This window comes from Neofelis nebulosa, chromosome 6, assembly GCF_028018385.1.
Source record: "Neofelis nebulosa isolate mNeoNeb1 chromosome 6, mNeoNeb1.pri, whole genome shotgun sequence".
NCBI classification, from domain to species: domain Eukaryota; kingdom Metazoa; phylum Chordata; class Mammalia; order Carnivora; family Felidae; genus Neofelis; species Neofelis nebulosa.
Window position 1 is genome coordinate 75,842,007 of NC_080787.1, and position 18,626 is coordinate 75,860,632.

The 18,626-nt window shown below is 36.5% G+C and overlaps 1 protein-coding gene across 2 annotated transcripts in view; it reads left to right on the forward strand.

Moving 5' to 3' along the window:
• BCKDHB (branched chain keto acid dehydrogenase E1 subunit beta) overlaps positions 1-10,213 on the forward strand; it is a 205,763-nt gene extending 195,550 nt beyond the window's left edge. Inside the window, exons 10-11 of one of the 2 annotated variants that reach the window (XM_058734547.1) lie at positions 7,770-7,918; positions 9,917-10,213. In XM_058734547.1, the coding sequence (XP_058590530.1) occupies positions 7,770-7,910 (141 nt within the window). In that variant the 3' untranslated portion in view covers positions 7,911-7,918; positions 9,917-10,213. The remainder of the gene's footprint in view (positions 1-7,769; positions 7,919-9,916) is intronic. The other variant, XM_058734546.1, reaches the window with a different exon arrangement.
• Positions 10,214-18,626: the final 8,413 nt, after the last annotated feature.

The window sequence follows — 18,626 nt, forward strand, 5'->3', positions numbered from 1 at the left end:
AGGCTGGGTGATGTCTAGCCTTACATAGATAAGACTAATCAACTTAAGTCTCTAAGTTCATTGACTTTATGGCTATCAAGTTAACATCATCTGGTATATTCAGGTCTTTTTCATATTTTTTAGAGTTTTACTCTTGCACTGCTCATTATGACCTCTAGACAACTAATTGAACTTAGAAGCAAAATCTCTTGTTCTATTGTTAATTTAACAGTTTAACTAAATTAGGACTAAATGGTATTGGAATTCAGGTTGGAAAGTAAGCACATCCAAAATCATTTAAAGCTGTGTATTATTCTTTTTCTCCTAGAGAAGAAATGATAACTCTATGATCTATGTCTGGCTTGGTGCTTATTACATTTATAGCTTAATTTACTCCCATCCTATCCCCCTCTTGGAAACAAAATATATTCTCATAGTTTAAATGGGTTATTGGTGGCATAATAATGATTATGTGATATATTTGGGAGCTTTTTGTTTGCAAAGTAATTTAAAAATCAATTTCTGAGCTATAACTTTGAAATTAAGTAATGAACTGATGTTTCTCATTATTCCAAGGAGGAACATAAAATCTTGATTTATCAGGTAATCCTATAGGCAATGTATGCCTATTCTGACTTGTGATGTGTTTCTCATTACAGTGTCCTGCCTTTCTGACCTTCCATTAAATGTTTAGAAAAATTAGTTTTTCAGGAAAATTTAAGTAATGTAAACAGCCTATATCAGCTGTAAGAAATTAGGTACATACATAAAAAACATTGAAGTTTTCTTATCTCACTTTTAACTTTTTTTCACAACTTTCCAACTCAAGAAGGTATGTGGTCTTACACAATAGGCTGTATCCAACTTTCTGTCGTTAGAAGAACTGAATAAAAATTATCCAGAATTTTTCCTAGAAAGAAATCCAAGCCTAGGTTTGCCTTGAAATAAAAAGCAAAACCAAATGGTTACTTTAAAACTAAATTAAATGATACTGCATGGTCTTTATTCTTTACTGTTTTTCAAAGTATATATGCCCTGATTACATTCAATTAGATTGGGCTCTTTTACTTGTAACCATCCAGTAGCTAACTGACAGCCTACTTTTCTATAGTGGCCCTGCTGGGAAATTATGTTCTTCTGGGGGAGAGGGGGTAGATTTTTTTAACCATTTCCAGAGCTCTTGACTTTCTTATCTAGCCACACAATCTGTCATTCCAGCCCCAGGAACTGGCAATTTGTGTCCACATTCCCTGACTCCCACCAGGGGGCAGCACCGGACCCTTGCTTTCCTTGAGGCCTGAATGTAGCCTGTTTCTCTCATAACCTCAGTGATTTCTACCCTCCTTCCTCATACAGCACTTAGTTATTTTTGGTATTTTCTTACATTTTTTAAGGCTTAGTAAGTCTCCAGTAAAGGGTAGCTTTTCAGGCACAGTGCTATAAGGGATATTACTTCTCAGTGTTGACCGTTCTGTGTACCAGAATCTTCTCTTCATTGATGATTTGATCTATCATTTCAAATACTTTGTGTTTATTATAACTTAGAAAATCTTAAGAGAAAACAAAAACCTAGCAATTACTGAGCACTACACTATGATGTGTCAAGCTTGAAACCTGGTACTCTTCATATGCTACTGCACAATCTGGAGACGCAAATAGGCAAAGTAACAATAGAATTATGAAACAATAAGATAATATAATATTTTTCAATACCTCTAATTTGCTATTGAGTAAACAGGGGCTTGGAAAAATGAAATCATAGGAAAACAAAGATTCCCTTTAAATAGACTTCCAAATTCCATGCTGTATCAATTATATTACACAGCTTTGCCATAAAAACAGTGAAAAGATTTGTGGAGAGAGTGATTGAAGCCACAATGTGGAATGCCTGAGACTGATTTCAGTGCCATAACTCCTGTGACATTGTGACAGGAGAATTTATGGTTGATATACTTAAAACTTTAATGGGGAGATGAGGTTACATGTTGAGAGATTTTGTGAGATCCCATGAAAGCCCTAATATATTCATATTCGCATGCACATACTATACAATCTATATTACAGTCACTAAAACACAGGACTGAATGTAGTACACTTAATTTTTAGAAATGTATTGCTAATTTTATTTTTCTTCAAACAATAATGGATCCAATTTAATTAATTTTTACTTGTTCTCTCTTACCTGCTAAAAAATATGCAGGATCTCTGTCCTCTGCTATCTTAACAAGATACTTAAAACTTTGTTTTGTTTTGTTACAAATAGGCAAATAAAGAATATATTTCGTTCGCATCTATAGTTTTTATGATTTGGAATTGTTATTTCACATTGTCTGCTTCCTTTTCTGGTTATAATATGCGTAGCAACCCAGATGGCTAATATATAAACAATTTGAGTTATGTTGATTTAAATCACTTAGGATAACTCAGGAGGTTGCTGATACCCGGGACCATCTGTTTATTGCTCTATGTGTGACTTTTAGGCTTACATGTGTGCTTTTCAAGTTCTTTACATGTCTTAGCCTCTGCCTTCCTTATGTATAAGACTGCATTTAACCCATTATGCCTCTTGAGACTCTGTTCTAAAACCTCCATCCCAGCCTGCTTTCTATTTTACCATTCTTCTTTATTCCTATTTTTATCTATCTATCTATCTATCTATCTATCTATCTATCAATCATCTTTCTTGTTATTACTATCCTCAATAGTCATTTTGCAGAAGAGTGACTAGGAACACGGGCTTTGCAGTCCAGTTGGAATCTTAATTGGCTATGTATGTAGCTATTTGACCTTGGACAAATTCTTTCACCTTGATTTCCTCATCTGCGAAATGGAATATAATACCTACCTCATAGATTTGTTAGAGATAAAATATAAAGTATAATTCGTTAAGTACCATTCCTGTTACATCGTTAGTACTGGTTACTCTTATTAACATTTTATTTTAAAGGTTTTTTTTTCTTTGTTTGTTTGTTTTTTTGAAAGAGGAAGAGCAAGAGCAGGGGCGGGGCAGAGAGAGAGGGAGAGAGAGAATCCCAAGCAGGCTCATGCTCTGTGTGGAGCCTCATGCGGGGCTTGAACTCAGAACCACAAGATCATGACCAGAGCCAAAACCAAGAGTCAGATGCTTAACTGACTGAACCACCCACACGCCCTATTGTTAACATATTTTAGAAAAAAAAATTCTCAGAATGACAGATATTCAGAAGTAAATTTTGAATACCATATACTAGAATGTCACACAATGGTCTTTTGGAAGGAATTTCTGTTTCCTTTTAAGCACCTGATTACTATGTGAAAGCACACACCACAACAAAATGTAAGTGTAACTAGGCGATTGCTTCAGGGTTCATGTACACTCCTTCTCACTGGATCCATGGTGATACTTAGGACCATGAATAGCTGGAGAAAAGTTTCTCTTGGCACCTGTTTGGGTTCTCTTCTGATGTCCCTGGTTACATATTACACTGTAATCTGCTTTGGAACCTCACAGTTACATCTGTAATTGTCCCATGTGGACTGAGCTGCTCCACATACAAGCTCTCCAAGGAGAGGAGCAGAAACCGATATTTCCCATGTTAGCCCCTGTGCTGGACAAGACCTGTAGTTCTCACAACTCTGTGGGTTAGGTAATTATTTCTTCTTTAATTTTATGTGAGTTACTATTTTTGAATGAAAAATCATCAGAGTTTTTATTTGTTTATTTTTGAGAGAGAGAGAGCATGTGTGTATAAGCAGGAGAGGGCCTGGGGGGATGGTGGTGGGGAGAGAAAGAGAGAGAGAGAGAGAGAGAGAGAGAGAGAGAGAGAGAGAGAGAGAGAGAGAAGAGAGAGAGAGAGAGAGAGAGAAGAGAGAGAATCTTAAGTAGGCTCCACACCCAGCACGGAGCCCGACGAGGGGCTCCATCCCATGAACTATGAGATCATGATCTGAGCTGAAATCAAGAGGTGACCACTTAACTAACTGAGCCATCCAGGAACTCCAAGAAAACATCAGTTTTTAAAATACGAGTGTACTTATTCAGTCAATGGAAAAGAAAAATACAGTTAATCTGGCCTGTCTTGGAAATTCAGGTACATGGTTACTATAATTATGGTGTCATAATGTGGTATATAATAGAGATATGATTTCTGGAGGATTAATCTGGTACATTGATCTACAAATCTGATGAAATTCAAATATTTTTTTGTAAATGTGAGTGTGAATATAGTTTCTGTATGAAAAAAACAGGGTGAACAAGGTTGCCCTTTTTTGATGGTTGCAGAAAGAAACATATAGCCACACATAAATCATTTGTGTATGAACCAGTTCAGTAGGAAGTCACTGTGTGCAGCTGCTTGACCCAAACATCTTATTTCCAATCTCTTTACAAGAAGTTTTAACACAAGTCCGTGGAAGGAATAACTTAAATCTCTAATATTACTTCAGTTAGCAAAGCATTAAAATTTCAAACTGTTTCAATTGGTTAGGGCCTATCCTGACAAAAATTGAGCCATAGTCCTCTGTTATCTATTCTTATATTATCCTCCATGATGTTAAAAATATACTTTATATATTTACATATAGTACTTTATAATCCTTTAATTCCATTTAATGTACAGTAATTATTTCCAAATTAAGGAAATGCTACATATAAAGTTACAAAACTAACATAAAATAGTAATTTTTATTCACATAAAGAAGGTGATCCTTTACTCTTTTATGTCAGTGTCATTTAATTACGAAAGTAATACTGTTTCATAAAAACTCAAACAATACATTTAGAGTGTGAAGTAGAGTCCTTTCTCGAAAACCTCTTTGCCTCAGAGGGTGACCACTGGTTATAGTTTAAGTGTGACATTTCAGACCTTTTTCTGTGCCCATGCAAACACACAGAAGTTTGTTTTTGTTTTTAAATTTAATTTATTTTTTTAAATTTACATCCAAGTTAGTTAACACACAGTGCAACAATGATTTCAGGAGTAGGTTCCTTAATACCTCTTACCCACTTAGCCCATCCCCCCTCCCACAATCCCTCCGGTAACTCTCTATTTTGTTCTCCATATTTAAGAGTCTCTTATGTTTTGTCCCCCTACCTGTTTTTTTTTTTTCCATTACCTTTGCTTCCCTTATGTTCATCTGTTTTGTACACACAGATGTATCTTGTAAAGAGTGACTTTAACATTCTTGAGGAATTAGGAGCATTGCTATTTGAAAAAAAAGTTTGATGATGTTAGTCATTATGTTAAAAGGAGTCATTTTCACAAATACTGGCATATCGTTCTGTTGTAGCCCAGCTTTCCAACTTTGAAAGAGCAGTATTTTATAGCAGGTGTAAAGTCAAGGGCATTTAGTAAAATGTTTTACCTTTGATTTTCTGTACTTGCAGTTATGAAGAGTAAAATAATCAGGGAAGATGGGGAAAAGCCCATATCAATTAAAGTAATAAGACTGAGTTAATCCCACATCAACAATTTAAATCCCTTTAAAATTACTTGTTGCAGTCAAGAAACAGTCCACCTGTTTTGTGTTTTTTTTAGCATATCAGTAGTGGAATTTCTTAGGTTACTCTTTAAGCCTTATGTATATAGTGTTCTCAAGTTGTTAATGAAGATTTCCTGTTGTGAGGAAAAACTAGCACTTACTTGGTGTTTGATAATATAAACCACAGTGGTTATGGGGGCAGAGTGAGGTCTGTTAATGGCCGGTTGTATCTTGATGCTAATTTGTTCTGTTCCCAGGCTCTTTCTGCCCTAATATGCTTGTCACTTGAAGAAATATCCACAGAGGATAGGTATTGAACATGAGTTGTCATGTTTCCTTCATGTAAAACTTTCTGCTCAAATGAAAATGTCAAAATAATACAATAGCCAACTATGGAAACAGCCCAAATGTCCATTGACTGATGAATGGTTAAAGATGTGGTGTATGTATGTGGTGGCATGCATATATATATACACACACATATTATAAATACGTAAAATATATTTTTAAATCATGTATACACACACACATGCACACACACACACACACACACACACACACAATGGAATATTGCTCAGCCATAAAAAGGAATGAAATCTTATCATTTGCGATGATGTGGATGGAGCTAGAGAGTATTATGCTAAGTGAAATAAGTTAGAGAAAGACAAATTCCATATGATTTCGGTCGTATGTGAAAATTAAGAAAGAAAGGAGAGAGGCAAATCAAGAAACAGATTCTTAACTATAGAGGACAAACTGATGGTTACCAGAGGGGTCAGTGGGTGGGGAGGAGGGGTGAAATAGGTGATGGGGATTAAAGAGTGCACTTGTGATGAGCACTGGCTATTGTACAGAAGTGTTGAGTCACTGTATTGTACACCTGAAACTAATATTATACTGTATGTTAACTGGAGTTTAAATGAAAACTTTAAAAAAATAAAACATTTGTGTTAAGCAAAAAAAATAAAGTGCAATTAAGTACAATACGTAAGGAAAGGTGAACCTCAAATCCTTTGTAAAGCAAGGTAATGTAGAATGCAGATGCATAAAAAAACCTAAGGGTTCTGTTGTTGCTCTTGTTTTGTTTTGTTTTAGTGTAGTTGACACACGGTGCTACATTTGTTTCAGGCATGCAACTTAGTAATTTGACAAGTTTATACATCATGCTATGTTCTCCACAAGTGTGGCTGCCTCCCATTACATGGCTATTACAGTATCATTGACTGTGTTCCTTACGCTCTGCTTTTTATTCCCGTGACTTACCTCATTCTCTAACTGGAGGCCTGTACCTCCCTCCCTCTCACTTTGCTCAACACCTCCACTCCCCTTCTTTCTGGCAACATTCGGAAAACACCTAAGATTTAATTTGAGGTAATAGCTGTGAATGGTAGCATTAATATCATTTTCATAGGAATAGTTTAATCATATATCTCTCTTCAGATTTTTTTAACCTCCTAAAAATTTTAAGTATGAATTTGCCACCTGAATAACTTTTTTTTTTCCCCTGAAGATAATTTCCTACAGGATTCTTCTGTGGTTGGGATTTTACATTTTTGAACCAGAGCTCTAGCTTCATGGAGTTCATTGTCTCTCAGGAGAGACAGATAATTAGGCAACTTGCTGATCTTTCTGAGTTCAGTTCTGCAAGAGCTCAGGGCAGAAGCCCCTCTCTTATCGGTGGTGCAGGGTTGGGGAAGTGCCACCAAGGAGGGCTTCCCAGCAGAGGTGACTCCTAACATGATATCTGAGAGATGTGCACACATCAGTCAGGCAGAGAGTGATGGGCTTGGGCAGTGACTTGGGCAGGGGACCATCAGCATCTACAGAAGCCTAGCCATGAGAGAATGCAGGCACAGCTAAGTAACTGGTAGATGTTCAGTGTGGCAGTGTAGAATAATTACAAACATAGATTATGAACATAATGCATGTCCATTGCATACACAACTAGAAAAACACAGGAAACAAGAAAAAACATATACCATCACTAATTTTAAGCCGCAGAGTTTCCTGTGAACATTTCATTATGATTTTGTCATGACTTACACTTGTATTTGTAGGACAGCGTGTTTGGTATAATCCCAATTAGACTTAGGCGGTAGAGGTATGTGTAGGCATAAATTCAAATGCCTTAGATGAAAACATTTTAAGTAAAATTGGGATTGAGCCCAACATGCTGTTTGTTACTTTATTTTTTAACTTTTTTTTTACATTAAAATATACTTAATTATTTTAATGCCCTTGGATAAAACCGTATTCTAAATGAAAACATTTCATCTCTGTGAATAAAAGAGAATATTCTTGAAGTTAACTATCTGTGTTCTTCTCTGCAGGAAGAATGTTTCCTGAACCTAGAGGCTCCTATATCAAGAGTATGTGGGTATGACACACCATTTCCTCACATTTTTGAGCCATTCTACATCCCAGACAAATGGAAGTGCTATGATGCCCTCCGAAAAATGATCAACTATTAACCATATTGGTAAGTCTGCCCTGCATTTTGAGAAAGCTAGCATGCCACTCTCATGAATGTACCATTTTTACGAAATTTTTTAAAGTTTATTTATTTTTGAGAGAGAGAGAGAGAGAGACAGAACACGAATGGGGGAGGGGCAGAGAGAGAGGGAGATACAGAATCCGAAGCAGGCTCCAGGCTCCGAGCTGTCAGCACAGAGCCCAGTATGGGGCTCGAACCCACGAACCCTGAGATCATGACCTGAGCCAAAGTCGGACGCTTAACTACCTGAGCCACCCAGGCACCCCACCCATGAATACTATTAACCAATGGCAATGGTCATCAATGTGTTGGCAATTTCTAAAACAAAATGTGGACTTAAGAAAAAAGTTCACATTCATAGTGGTATATTTACATTGAATAGAAACGCATCGATTATTATTATCTGATGTATTATCGGATATCTATAAAGCAGATGTGTGCACATATTAACATTGAGGAATCAACAAAGAGGAAGGTGCATATGCTCTGTGCCATGGTTGGATTGCAAATATACCTTACTCCACTGTTCCAGTTTTATCCTCATTTCTGTATATTTTTTATCAGCTATTTAAACTGTTCATGAAGAGGGTTAATTTCTGTTACTTAAAAATGGGCCTTCAAGCATCATTAATGTGGACTCCAGTGAATTAAACTATATGATGATCCATAACATAAAATTTGTATTATCTAAAAACAGGTTTGTTGAGCAGGAAACTTATTTATTGTGTATTAGGGAAGTTTCACTTAAAAGAATCCAGAACCACCGCCATTTCCAGATTCCTTTTTGGCAAGTGAATGTTTTGGCTTTTTTAAAGTTTATTTATTTATTTTGAGAGAAGGGGGAGGGGTAGAGAGAGAGGGAAAGAGAGAGAATCCCAAGCAGGCTCTGCACTGTCAGCACAGAGCCCAACACAGTGCTGCAACCCACGAACTGTGAGATCAGGACCTGAGCTGAAATCAAGAGTCTGACACTTAACTGACGGAGCCACCCAGGCTCCCCCAAGTGAATGTTTTTATTTCTTTTTTCTTTTAAAGTGAATGTTTTTAAATTGTGGATAATAAATTGATATTTATTCTTTACGATTTTTCATGTCATGCTTACCCCTTTGGCAGTATTGTTCTAGCAAAAATGAATACCATTAAAAACTGTTTCGTTTTCAGGGCTTTAATACAGAAGTTACTATCACTGACACACTGCTTTATTTTATCTTGACATTTTTGAAATACATAGATAGGATTAAATTTTAGATTTAACGTTTGAATATTAACATGTGATATTTACATTTTAATATCTAAAAATAGTAATAACAATACATTTTGAAGAACCACCATCTTGCTAAGAAAAAGGGAGAATAGACTCTGTGTAGTAATGTAAGCACATACTTCTTCAAGATAAGAAATTCTGTCATTCTTGAATTCTGTGTTTGAGGAGTAAACCTAGCCCACCTAAAAGCAGAGAGATACCTTTAAATTTGTACAGAGAGAGAAAAAAATCCCCCCCCCCAATCTACCACTGTGATCCCCAGTTTTTTGGGCCCTGACAATGTTGCAGATGTAAATTTGGGCCCTTAGTCCCAAACACCAGAACATATCCCTGGTGTTCTTTCAGACAATAGTAGATCTGGTGTCCTCTGAATGTCTATGAAAGCCACTGGCTTCTACAGTAAGTCACACCTATGACTAGTTAGAGGAACGCCATCTTTGTTGTCCATCCTATACCTTCCATGGACCATCTCTAATGGACAGTCAAGGTAATAATAATGTGTGGCCATAGTATTTAGGTGCTGATTTAAATTTGGATACATATTTCTTTTTAAACATAAAAAAATGGTTAAGCCTATCATGAAAACATGACAAAAGAAGAAATAGTTTTTCTGTGCTTAAAGCAAAATATGGCATTGAGGAAAATAGTCATGCAGTTAAGAAATCTGTTAGTTCGTGGTGGCCAGAATGTCTATAATTGTTATCGAATTTCTTTTACAGAAAAACTGGAAGATTGTGACTAGATACGGAAATATTTTTCTGAACATTTTTCTTTTTATTTCCTCAGACTTCTCTCTTCTTGAAAAGAGTTTTTATGAACTGAACCACCTTGGATATTGGCTGAAAATTTTAAATTAGTTATGGTATTAACACATATGAATTGATGATTTCCAGTAAGAGTGTCTCAGATTAACTTTTTTAAATGTTCCACTTGGTAGTCTTATAAATTCCATTTAATTACATCTGTAAATATTGGATTGGGATAATATTCAATAAAGCAAAATCAGATTGTCCTCAGGTCATGTGTCCTTTTTTTTTTTTCATTAGTTAAAAGAATTTTAGTCAGAGTAATAGATTATCTTGTCAATTAAATCTGAATGAAAGTGAAATGTTTAGAAATGCAGATTTTCAAATTCATTATATTTATTATAGTTCTTTGTGGTTAAGATGGTTGTATGTATGAAACTTGTGGAATATTTTTCCTCGTCCTTCTCTCTTGTCTCAACAAGATCCACTGATGGACATACTCACTTTTTCTCCAGAAGCTGGCAGGCATGGCAGGATTATCCTTGCTGCCTCGCTTCCCAATTGTGGGAGCTGGACAGTATGAGCCTTTTTTTGTTATAAAATTGCCAAGCTTTTGATACAGTTGGAATTTTTTTTTTTTTTTTTTTTTTTTGCCATGATGTTGCAAAGCAAATATCTTTTTCCATGCCCTTTCTATTATTATGTAGATGAAAGCAGAACAACATGAGCAACAACAAATGCTCTGGCAGAGGAAACCTCTGGGCTGGGGACATTGCCAGGGCCCCTCATCTCTCACCCTGCCCTTCATCATAGTTTGAGACAGGCCTGAACAGCCTCAGGAATCCCTTCGCTGAACACCTCATCTCTGCGGGCCCGGCCCTCACAGATGGTGCCGTGAGGTCTGTTGCCCCTTCCGTAGATTCCAGAAAAGTTTGTTCTCACCAGTCCCAGCAGAAAGATCCACCTCCCTACAAATCAGAGAAATAGGGTCATATAGCATTTTCCTTTCTCTATGAAGATAATGGATATTTTCTTATGATGACAAATGTTTATTTTACTTTAAACTACAGTTTAAAAAGTTGTGTTCTGTTCATTTTTATCAGATATATTTGGAGGATACAGAAATCTACAGTGATATTTGTAGATAGCAAGAAACTTGGAGGTAAATTAAAGGCACTTTATCACAGATTCTATATAGCAATGGGCTGAAATAAAGAACCAGAGCACTTGTTAGGGTAAAAATAAAGCCCTGTGCTTGGTTTAAAAATAGAAACACCTGTATATTATAGAATGGGAAAAGATGTATTTGTCAGCAACAAGTTTGGAAGACATTTAGTGAATCCAGTTGGCTTATGAGACAAGACATTCTGAGTTTAAGATGCCAAAACTCAACATGGACCTTGACTTTGTTTTCACTGTCCTCCAAAGTCATGAGGCATCCTTGCAGGAAACTCTTAACTCACATGGTCAGCCTAGGAAAGCCAGGAAATATGCAGTAGTCAACCATATCTTGGCCTATAATGGGTTCTATTCAAACATATTTGTTTTAGCTGCACTAGGTTTTTTAGTTGATATAATTTATAATTTTAGTTAAAGCTACTTATTTTAAGTTAATTGCCATTGGTATCTTTTAAATACTATTTCTTCTATTCATCTGGTCTTGTAAGAATTTTCCCTTAAGCCATTTTAATTTTATTTTCTGTTACTCTGTTTTGAAATAGCAAGCATGAAGACAACTGTGCGGATAATCTACGCACTAGGAGCCTGAGTTTCAAGGCATTTCCCCTTCCAGTTAGCCCTTCAGTCCCCACCACTAAACACCCTTTTCCCTCCCAAAATAAATGGCTTACAGTTAATATTAAACTCAGTTTGTGGCAGAGGATATATACATCTAAATAATTGTGATAAGTACATTTTCTTTACATGATGCAAATGCTTCACACTATAAAAATGAGAACGGTGGAATGAGACGCCTAGGAGGTGTTACATGAACACTAAATTCCAAGTCCCCAGGACTCTCAGCTCAGCACAGGAAGGCCACACTCTCTGGGACAACATGGATATATAAGTGAAGGTAATCTTCTACACTTCATACTTCCCAATTCCTTTAGGAAAAAAACATGATTAACGTCCACATTCTATACAACGGATAGGTATTACCCAAGTTACATGTAGAGACCTGTATCCATTGGAAAAAACACAAGATCAAGATCACAAGCACAAGATCAAGAAAATGACCTCAGTTCAACCCTTTAGGTTTAAGTCACATAATCTAGAAACTCTGAGTAAGAATACTGAGAAGATACCCCATAGAGGGTCCACATTTGGTCGAGTGAAATCCCTTTCCCATCAGCTTGCCTGTGGTGGACATGTGTGGTTTCCAGCTGCCAGGCATCCCTACCCCCCACCTTCTAGTAACAGAACTGATGTTTGAGAACATTTGTTGGGAACTCCCGCCCCACTGCATGTGGCTCTGGAGGGGCTGCCAACCCCAGTGCCATTCAGCACTAGCCACAGAGATGGCCCTGGCCCAGCCCCATCCGATGCCTCAGAATGGAAAGTCGGGTTACCCCTGCAGAAACAAAACTTGGCCTCAGCCTTGTCAACGACGCTAAATTCTGAAAGACTGGTTCTCACACTTGTACCTATTTCAAGTATACCTGAGGATATACCTGATGGGTGTTAGCCAGCTAGGCACACAGTGTTGCCTTTAGCAGAAATGCTTGGCTGAGGAGTGAGAAGCGTGACCCCGAAACCATCCTGTCAGAATTTCCAGAGAGACGTGAGGTTTGGAGACTCTGATACACTCCCCGAGGCCATCTAGTTTGGAAAGAAATAGAAAATGTTCATACATGGGCAAAGATTTAGAAACCCTGATACCTGATACCTCCCCGAACATTATAATTAAAGATATTTGCCAGGAAAATGAGAAAATAAGAACAAGAATGAGGAAATCATAGCTGGAAAAGACTGGAAGTAAGAATGAAAACAAGTTAAATAAAAAGATCTATATCTAAAACAATTGTCTTAACTACTCTTTTTATGCAAAACAAATGTTCCCTATTGTAAAAATAAGAAAATGGTGGTGATAATAAATGTGACTTAAATTGACAAAGATTACAGTAGTAGGTTTGCCAAGAGGAATTCAGAAGTGCCAAATTCTTCAGTTTCAGTAAAGAGGAGTAGAACTTTATTATTCTCTTGTTAGTCTTGAAAGTTTAAGATTGGTTTCTAAATGCTCCGAAAATTAATCACTAATACGGTTAAAAGCAGCATGTGTATCTTTCATAGCATTGTACAAACCATCTATGCTATACTTACTAATTAATTCCACAAATGTTGTAGTGGATACTTGTCATGGGCAAGGTACTGAGCTAGATTCTAAGATGCAAACTTAATTAAGAAACATCCCTAGCAAAGAAAATGGGGAAAAAAAATGTTTAAAGAACAAGGAAAGAAAAGTAGGGAAAAGTGAGGCCAAATGTAACAATTATGACTATAAATATAACCGGGTAAATTCCCTAGTTAAAAAAGAAAGAATGTAGAGTGACTTAACAAACAAAATCCAGTTAAATGATAAATACTAAGGAAGGATCTTGAAATAAGTTGACCTAGAGAGGTTAAAGTTTAAAAATGAACAAGTCAAAGTTAGGCAAAAAATAAATATGAAGGACACAAACGTGGCAGAATTCATATCAGACAAAGTAAAAGACAAGGGGAGAAAAGTATGCAGTCAATAGTAACAAAAAATATACTACAAGGAAGATATAACAGTTAAATTATTCTTTTTTTAATGTTTATTTTTGAGCGAGAGTGAGCACACAAGCATGAGCAAGGGAGGGGCCGAAAGAGAGGGGGACAGAGGATCTGAAGTTGGGACTGCACTGACAGCACACAGCCCAATGTGGGGCTCAAACTCATGAACCTTGAGATCATGACCTGAGTCAACGTTGGACCCTTAAATGACTGAGCCACCCAGGTGCCCCAGATTATTTGTTCTAAGGGTGTAATATAAAAATGTAAGCAAAACATATAAAAAGGAAAATATGGACAGAATAGTTGTAGAAGACAACTTTGTGATCCCACTGTAAATTTGTTAGATTAAGTAGATAGGAATACATAATAGAATGGAGTCAACAGAAATATATCTTAAACTTTGTCCCTGTAAACAGAGAGTGTATCACCTTTTAAAGCACACATAGCAGTTAAAAAAATTGATTGAATACTAAGGTACACAGAAAAATATTAAAAAGCAAAAAAAAAAGTATTAAAAAGCACCATGTTTTTTGTCCATATTCCAAATTAATAACAAACATTTGTAACTACTTAGAATAAAAACATATCCAGCTAAGTAACTATGGAACCAAGAAGGAAATGTAAAACAATACAAAATATTGACAACTTAATATCACTGATATGCTTCAGCCAAGATTTTACTCCGAGGTCAAATCGTAGACTTTAAATCTTTTCACGAGAAAAGTAGAAATCCAAGATTGCAAGAATAAAGGAGGAAGAAGCTCAAGAATAATAATTTTAAAAAACAAGAAAATAGAATAAAAGAAAATAAAAAGCAAATAAAAGCAGAAAGTTTCAAATGAGAAAAATAAATTGTAAGATAAAAGTTATTTTTTCATCAAAATGGAAGTTTTCTTTCATTTTTTAATGTCTGTACCATGTGAAAGAATATTACATTACATATGTTTTTATGTAATTATGATATAGTTGCAGGATTTTTTTACCTCAATGTCCAGGGTTCTCTCTCTCACCCCTTGGAAGAAGGAAGAGGTAGACACAGAATAAAATGAGAAGCAGGCAAAAGTTTATCAGAGTATAAGATTAGAGAGTAAGAATAGTAGGAGCGCCTTGGTGGCTCAGTCGGTTAAGCCTCTGACTTCAGCTCAGGTCATGATTTCACAGTTAGTGAGTTCAAGCCCCACTTTGGGTTCTGTGCTGACAGCTCAGAGCCTGGAGCCTGCTTTGGATTCTATGTCTCCCGGTCTCTCTGCCCCTCACCTGCTCATGCTCTGTCTTTCTCAAAAATAAAAATAAACATTAAAAAAAAAGTAAGACTTGTACGAAAGCTCTCTTTACAGAGAAGGAGTATTTGAAAGTGGATGCCCGAAACTATAAGCAAGGGGCCTTGTTTTATAGGGTTTTGCTTGGCCCCTTTCCTTTCCCCTTCTTTCTTCTCAGGTCCTACCTTATTGGCTAGGTAACTCTAAACGCCTAATCATTTTCGATTGGCTCATTTCCATTGTATGAGAGGTGGTCTATGGCCATACCATTCCTTGTGGGTACGTATTAGGGTCTACTACTTATTTTTAGTTAGGTCAAATCCCTGAAGGAAACCTGAGGGGGAGTAAGTGGTGTCTGCTACATTCTGAAGAGGAACCTTACGCCTCAGGGAGTTGGCTTGCGGTCAGAGGCTCCCAGCAGTGTCCCAAAATGTGTGTTTTTCCCCACCCAAGGACCTTCAAGTCCTAGCCTCTCCCTTTCTGCCTACTGAATCATATCTTTTCCTATCATAATATCAGCAAATAAAGGCCACATAATGGCTGGTCCTACAATGGCTAATCCTGTCAGGTCCTTTGTTTGATGGGAGAAAATTATTTAGTATAACCTAATTGTTCACCCATAGTATTGATAAGTAAATGTCTTTGTTTTTAGGATATTTTATTCCATCACTTTAAGAAAATAATTACTAAGGTCTTGTTTTGCTTAAAGTCCTTCAGTTTCTTGCTGAAGCCTAGTTGGCTACCATAAATATTTTATTATACTATAAAATTTTCAGAAGATACAGTGACTAAAGAGTTAGAATAATTATTTTTGAAATGTTTTCTTGGTCATTTAAAACATCTACCTATGTTTTTTCCTGCTTTCTCCTTGAGGATTTTGATGGCTTCCTGTCTTACAGTGAGGTCTTTCATCCATTTTGAGTTTATTTTTGTGTATGGTGTAAGAAAGTGGTCCAGGTTCATTCTTCTGCATGTCGTTGTCCAGTTTTTCCAGCAGCACTTACTGAAGAGACTGTCTTTATTCCATTGGATATTCTTTCCTGCTTTGTCAAAGATTAGTTGGCTATTCGTTTGTGGGTCCATTTCTGGGTTCTCTATTCTGTTCGATTGATCTGAGTGTCTGTTCTTGTGCCAGTTCCATACTGTCTTGATGATTACAGCTTTGTAGTATAGCTTGAAGTCTGGGATTGTGATGCCTCCTGCTTTGGTTTTCTTGTTCAAGACTGCTTTGGCTATTCGGGGTCTTTTCTGGTTCCATACAAATTTTAGGATTATTTGTTCTAGCTCTGTGAAGAATGCTGGTGTTACTTTGATAGGAATTGCATTGAATGTGCAGATTGGTTTGGATAGTATCAACATTTTAACAATATTTGTTCTTCCTATCTAGGAGCATGGAATCTTTTTCCATTTTTTTGTGTGTCTTCTTCAATTTCTTTCATAAGCTTTCTATAATTTTCAGTGTATAGATTTTTAACTTCTTTGGTTAAATTTATTCCTAGGTATCTTATGGTTTTTTGTGCAACTGTAAATGGGATCGATTCCTTGATTTCTCTTTCTGTCGCTTCCTTGTTGGTGTATAGGAATGCAACCGATTTCTGTGAGTTGATTTTATATCCTGCAACTTTGCTGAATTCATGAACCAATTCTAGCAGTTTTTTGGTGGAATCTTTTGGGTTTTCCATATAGAGTATCATGTCATCTGCAAAGAGTGAAAGTTTGACCTCCTCCTGGCCGATTTGGATATCTTTTATTTCTTTGTGTGGTCTGATTGCAGAGGCTAAGGCTCCCAATACTATGTTGAATAACAGTGGCAAGAGTGGACATCCCTGTCTTGTTCCTGACCTTAGAGGGAAGCATCTCAGGTTTTCCCCGTTGAGGATAATATTAGCGTTGGGTGGTTCATGTATGGCTTTATGATCTTGAGGTATGCTCCTTCTATCCCTACTTTCTTGAGGGTTTTTATCAAGAAAGGATGCTGTATTCTGTCAAATGCTTTCTCTGCATCTATTGAGAGGAACATATGGTTCTTGTCCTTTCTTTTATTGATATGATGAGTCACGTTAATTGTTTTGTGGCTATTGAACCAGCCCTGCATCCCAGGTATAAATCCCTTGGTCATAGTGAATATTTTTTTTAATGTATGTTGGACCTGGTTGGCTAATATCTTGTTGAGGATTTTTGCATCCATGTTCATCAGGGAAATTGGTCTATAGTTCTCCTTTTTAGTGGGATCTCTGTCTGGTTTTGGAATCAAGGTAATGCTGGCTTCTTAGAAAGAGTTTGGAAGTTTTCCTTTTATTTCTATTTTTTAGAACAGTTTCAAAAGAATAGGTGTTAACTCTTCCTTAAATGTTTGGTAGAATTCCCCTGGAAAGCCATCTGGCCCTGGACTCTTGTTTTTTGGCAGATTTTTGATTACTAATTTGATTTCCTTCCTGCTTATGGGTCTGTTCAAATTTTCTATTTCTTCCTGTTTCAGTTTTGGTAGTGTATATGTTTCTAGGAATTTGTCCATTTCTTCCAGATTGCCCATTTTATTGGCATATAATTGCTTATAATATTCTCTTATTATTGTTTGTATTTCTGCTGTATTGGTTGTGATCTCTCCTCTTTCATTCTTGATTTTATTTATTTGGGTCCTTTCCTTTTTCTTCTTGATCATACTGGCTGGTGGTTTATCAATTTTGTTAATTCTTTCAAAGAACCAGCTTCTGGTTTCATTGATCTGTTCTACTGGTTTTGTTATGTTTGTTTGTTTGTTTGGCTTCGATATTAATTTCTGCTCTAATCTATATCATTTCCTGTCTTCTGCTGTTTTGGGGTTTTATTTGCTGTTCTTTTTCCAGCTCCTTAAGGCAGAAGGTTAGGTTGTGTATCTGAGATCTTTCTTCCTTCTTTAGGAAGGCCTGGATTGCTACATACTTTCCTCTTATGACCGCCTTTGCTGCATCCCAGAGGTTTGGGGTTGTGGTGTTATCATTTTCATTGGCTTCCATATACTTTTAAATTTCCTCTTTAACTGTTTGGTTGGCCCATTCATTCTTTAGTAGGATGTTCTTCAGTCTCCAAGTATTTGTTACCTTTCCAAATTTTTTCTTGTGGTTGATTTCGAGTTTCATAGCATTGTGGTCTGAAAATATGCACGGTATGATCTTGATCTTTTTGTACTTACTTAGGGCTGATTTGTGTCCCAGTATATGGTCTATTCTGGAGAACATTCCATGTGCACTGGAGGAGAATGTATATTCTGCTGCTTTAGGATGAAATGTTCTGAATATATCTGATAAGTCCATCTGGTCCAGTGTGTCATTCAAAGCCATTGTTTCCTTGTTGATTTTTTGATTAGATGATCTGTCCATTGTTGTGAATGGGGTGTTGAAGTCTACTATTATGGTATTACTATCGATGAGTTTCTTTATGTTTGTGATTAATTGATTGATATATTTGGGTTCTCCCATATTTGGTGCATAAATGTTTACAATTGTTAGGTGTTCTTGGTGGATAGACCCCTTGATTATGATACAATGCCCTTCTGCATCTCTTGATACAGTCTTTATTTCAAAGTCTAGATGGTCTGATATAAGTAGCTGTATGGCTACTCCTGCTTTCTTTTATTGACCATTAGCATGATAGATGGTTCTCCATCCCCTTATTTTAAATCTGAAGTT